The sequence below is a fragment of the Terrapene carolina genome, unplaced genomic scaffold (assembly GCF_002925995.2).
Source record: "Terrapene carolina triunguis isolate 2854851 unplaced genomic scaffold, T_m_triunguis-2.0 Scaffold34576, whole genome shotgun sequence".
NCBI lineage: Eukaryota > Metazoa > Chordata > Testudines > Emydidae > Terrapene > Terrapene triunguis.
This window is the reverse complement of record NW_020698927.1, coordinates 14,453-19,486: the sequence shown is the minus strand read 5'-3', so window position 1 is coordinate 19,486 and position 5,034 is coordinate 14,453. Positions and strand designations below refer to the sequence as shown.

The following is a 5,034-nucleotide window of genomic DNA, read 5'->3' as shown; positions in this document are numbered from 1 at the left end:
TCAGGCCTCCCTATACAGTATGAAAAAGAAAAAGCGGGGGGGGGGAAAGGGGGACAATTTTTTTCCCTGTGCAGATCACCTTTAACTCACTGCTAGAGCTCTACTGCTGAGGCTCGTCTAGCTGAAGGTACAAAATGTTTAGAGAATGCCCTTGAGCCCGGCCAATTTACATTTTTATTTTGGTTCGTGTTTTAAAGAGAAAGTATAACTTACAACGTAAGGGATCCCAAACTCCTCCAACATTTCTATGGCAATGTGGTCTGCTTTCTGAAATCCTACCAAGCTGTCCACTAATAAGAAGGTCCTCTTCAAGCTAACAAAGATACAGATAGTAACACAAGTGAGGGGCAATGCAACAATGGTTGTTTCTACATTAACTAGCATGAGAACTGAGACGCTACCTCATAGGATTTGGAGATGGGAAAAGAGAATTAGTCTTATCTAGTTCATCCTGAGAGGAGTCAATACAGGATAGCACCTAAGGGGAATATTTTCCAGTGCTTTGATCCATCCAAGCTTCAAAACAGAACTCAAACAATGGTAATGCCACCACTTCACTCTGGAAGCTATACCGTGGTCTAATACATTCCACCCCATTGTTGGTAATGCCTTCTTGATATCTACACTTAACTCTTCCACCTTTTTATAATCTCCGCAAACATCCCACTGTTCTGATGCACTGTGAGATTGCAGGTAAAACACGACAGCATGCAATGGCTCTCTTACTTCTGACGCTCTTGTAAATAGGCCTCCACCATGTCAGCAAAGTCTTGCGGGGCTCGGTAGCCATAGCCTGGCATGTCCACCAACGTAAAGTATTTCCCCACTTTGAAGAAATTCATTTTCTTTGTGTGGCCCTGGAGAGAGAAAGGTTGGGCTTTATTAAATATTACTAAATGGCCATGGGATTATTTAAAAGGTACTTTATGCCCAACATTAGAAATCTGAGCTGAATATGGACAAGAACCAAGAAACCGATGGGCCTAGAAGACTGGAAAGTGTTTTAGATTCATTAGAAACGCTGAATAGACTTTGTAATGTATCCTGGGTAACTGACAAGCTGACTGAATGAGGGAACCACTTCATGGTTTAGTAGAAACAGGATACCATCCCAACGACTGATACACAAGCTTAAGTTTCTCTAAATGTGACTACACAAATCTAGGTAGTTGAGAGGAGGGAGATGCTGTATGAGCCCACGTAGGAGAGTCCATTAGGCACATGATGTACTGGACTTACATTTTTTGAAATTACAACCCTAGAGCAGTATCAGGGGGTAGCTGCGTTAAGTCTGTATCCACAAAAACAACAAGGAGTCTGGTGGCACCTTAAAGACTAACAGATTTATTTGGGCATAAGCTTTCGTGAAGAGGTGTTTTATCCACGAATGCTTATGCCCAAATAAATCTGTTAGCCTTTAAGGTGCCACCAGAACACTAGTACTTACCATACTATTTAGCCATGGTATCAGAAAGGATTTTAGAAAACACTCTACAGCAGTGTTTCTCAGCCAGGGATATGCATACCCCTGGGGGTACGTAGAGGTCTTCCAGAGGTACATCAACTCATCTACATGTTTGCCTAGTTTTACAACTGGCTACATAAAAAGCACTAGCAAAGTCAGTACGAACTCAAATTTCATACAGACAATGACTTGTTTATCATAGAATATCAGGGTTGGAAGGGACCTCAGGAGGTCATCTAGTCCAACCCCCTGCTCAAAGCAGGACCAATACTGCTCTCTATAGTATACACTGAAATGTAAGTACAATATTTACATTCCAGTTGATGTCTTTTATAACTACACGGTAAAAATGAGAAAGAAAGCCATTTTTCAGTAATAAAAATACAAAAGTGTCACAGCACATTGTGTCTGATTTTGTAAGGAAATAGTTTAAGTGAGGTGAAACTTGCAGGTACGCAAGACAAATCAGACTCCTGAAAGGGGTACAGTAGTCTGGAAAGGTGAAGAACCACTGCTTTACGGATCCTGGTCTTCACACATAGCCAGAGAACCTAGTCTCTGCCTACGGGAGGTTCTCAGTTTGGGCACCGTGGATGGGAATGGGGGGGGGTTGGAATCCTCTCCCCACCTCACATGCTGAAAGCAGGACACAGGATACCTGGGGAGCTGCTCCAGAGCCACCACTGAAGCCTCTGTGCTGAAGTAGCATCAGTAACACACTCAAAAAGCCTGTGTTGTGAGTGTTTAAGTCAATAGATCTACAGTCATGGCATCACTGGCCATGCCCTCAAGTCTCCCTCTGTGGGTCCATAGGGTGTGGCGACCCCTTGCACAGCCTCCCTGTTGTCTGCTCCTCTCTGTGTGGAGCAGACTGCGACAGTTCCACTGCTTCAAAGACCTTCCACAGTCATTACTTGAACAGGAGGATTTAGCTCCGAGTGCCAAACTACTCTCAAAAAGCGACTACAAATTAGCTTGGTAGGGCTGTGTGTTTGTTTTGTCTCAGTGGCTGCACATCAAGTGTGCTCCAACTTATGAGTAATAAGATTCTTTTTTTCCTCCCAACTGTCAGCCCTGCAAACTTACCCTGGGCTCTGAGAGTCAAGCTAGGTTCTTTTCACCTCATATTTCCAGTAATAGGACTTTTGCAAATGAACCTTAAAATTTCTGTTGAAGATGCACAAGCCAGAACAGAATCCAGCTTACGCTCCCAGAGCTTTGTGTTACTCCAGCGCTAAGGTTAGCCCTCTTTCTCTCATCTCCCCTGACTGGCAGGAGCTTCCAGTTGAGATGGAGGGAATCCCATAACAACACTTACTGGAGTTTTTGACACTCGGACATCAACATTGGGAGCCAATGAAAACAAGGCCTTTATTAAGGAGGATTTCCCAACATTGCTTCTGCCCACAAAGCACACCTGGAGAGAGACAGGAGAAAGGAGATACTATTGTTAGTTTTCTCTCCTTCATCCAACCCCACCTGTGCAACAGGAGTGGGTCACTCCTGCAAATCCTCAATTAGTTCTCGTGGCCTTACCACCTTAGACGAGGAAGGACGGTCCAGCGACTACGACACTCACGTAAGTCTTGGGAGCCGAGTTCTAGACCATACCATAGACTTCCTGTGTAAAGCTGAGCAAGTCATGTAGCCTCTCAGTTCCCCATCTGTAAAATGGGGATAATAGCACTTCCCTATCTCACAGAGGTGTCATCATAGAGTGTGAGGTGCTCAGATACCATGGTGCTGGGGGCCATATATGTAACTAAGACAGACTCGCTTTTAGGGAATGTCTTTGTGCTAGTTGATACCCTCCTATATGAAAAGTCGCCGGAAGGGCCAAGTTAGGTTGAAAACTTAGCCCTGACAACATGAAATTTCCATGTAATTGTCCTATCTGTAGGGATAAATATTTTGTTCCCTTGATAAGGGACTTAGTCCTTCTACTCTGTAGAAGTCCCAGGATCTGTAAAATCTTGGGACATCTGCAAAAAGCCCAGGCATTAGTCTATTCCTTGGACCCCAGGCCCTTCAAAAGCTGCACTTCCATCAGTTCGCCTGCCCAGTGTGGACAAAAATGCACCACTTGCTCCTAGGGAATTGACAGTGCAGAGCAGGTTTCCCTACATAAGATCATGCTGACGCAGCCCCCATGATTCACAGAGGGCTGAGGCTGCACAGAGACGCTCTCTTTTGGCTCCATGTGGTCAAACCAACTGCCAAAACTACAGCACCCAAATGCATGAATTCAGGGGAGGGGAGATAGGGACGATGCTGTATAGGATGGACTCCCTGCTCCCCCCACTCAGCATGTGTTCTGACCACAGGAGCAAGGATACCACCTCCCTCTCCATCCCTGGAAATGGCTTCACCTCAGGCTGTGACAGCTGTGGTGCATGGTCCATGCGGACGGCAGAACTGAAATAATCAATCACGTGTTTGCCCGAGGGTTTGAAAAGCGCCTCTGCCCTGTGGATGTCATCCAGGCCGGGGTTGAAAGTCCGGAAGCTTGTAGTGTTCACGTTCGGGGCTAGATACTTCTCTAGACCCTGGAGAGGGAAAACTACACCAGTGAGCTTTTTATCCTCCAGCTGCAGCACTTCCGAAAACGATGCATTTTTTGTAGAGCTCCTCCACGTAGCGCTGTGTCTCTGGAGCAGGCAGTTTGCCCCCGCAAGCCTCCTCATCCTCTGTAGCTGGAGCATCTCTGGCTGCTCTGCCCAGTCTCCCAAAAGCTCATCAGCCTGCAATGGTTTAAAGAGTCCTTAAAGAGCTAGTCCAACAGCTGAACCAAAGGTAGCTTCACACTGGAGATCCGAGTGTCTCATGCTCAAAGCCCTGAGTGGAGGGAACTTTAAGAGGGTTATTATATTTGTACCGCAGTAACACCCGCCTCACACCCCAAGAGAAGATGGTGTCCCTGACGCGTTCACAACCCGGGTGTCAGGCAGGGCACCCCAGGGGGGAGGATGGAGGCACCCAGTGGAGTTAAGCCGGGAAGATGGACGCACTGGAAATGCAGGAGGTCTGTGGAGGATGGTTGGGTCCTGCGCGGAGACAGGCCCTGCAGCCGGGCCCGGGGAGGAGGAGCGCGGGCTGCGGGCGGGGGGCGCTTTGCAGTGGGGCCAGGCGCAGCAAGGCTGGAAGGATGCCAGAGCACCGGGGCAGAGGGGGGCGGCAGTGGGTGCTCAGGCGGGTTGCGATGGCAGCGGGGAGGGACACGCAGGGGAAGGGGCTGCCCGGGACTCACCCTCTCCCTGGCGGCCGCGGCCCGACCTCTCCGCGGCCCTTAACCCCGGCCGGGGCGATCACTTCCGGGCAGGGAGGTGGGGCTGGGCCGGCGCTGCGGGGTGATGGGGAGGAGGCGCCGCATGGAGGGGCGGGGAGAGGCGCCGTGCAGCGGGCCTGGCCCCGGCCTCTCCGGAGCTGAGATCCTCCCCCCCCGCGGGCTGCCGTGTGTGCCGTGGGGTGGGGGCTCCCCTCGGGCCCAGCGCCCCCATGGGGCCGGCTTTGCACCTGCCCCCCACCTCCACACCCTGCATCCCATCCACACCGCACGGCCTGGGCGCTCG

At 49.6% G+C, this 5,034-nt stretch overlaps 1 protein-coding gene across 4 annotated transcripts in view; it reads right to left on the bottom strand.

The window, feature by feature from the left end:
- The window catches only part of GTPBP8 (GTP binding protein 8 (putative)), an 8,267-nt gene extending 3,481 nt beyond the window's left edge, over nucleotides 1-4,786 (bottom strand). For all 4 annotated transcript variants that reach the window (XM_024203294.2, XM_024203293.2, XM_029914303.1 and 1 more), the window contains exons 1-5: nucleotides 4,713-4,786; nucleotides 3,835-4,206; nucleotides 2,784-2,882; nucleotides 727-857; nucleotides 214-313 (exon numbers count right to left, since the gene is read on the bottom strand). In XM_024203294.2, the coding sequence (XP_024059062.2) occupies nucleotides 214-313; nucleotides 727-857; nucleotides 2,784-2,882; nucleotides 3,835-4,167 (663 nt within the window). In that variant the 5' untranslated portion in view covers nucleotides 4,168-4,206; nucleotides 4,713-4,786. The remainder of the gene's footprint in view (nucleotides 1-213; nucleotides 314-726; nucleotides 858-2,783; nucleotides 2,883-3,834; nucleotides 4,207-4,712) is intronic.
- Between the last annotated feature and the right edge of the window lie 248 nt (nucleotides 4,787-5,034).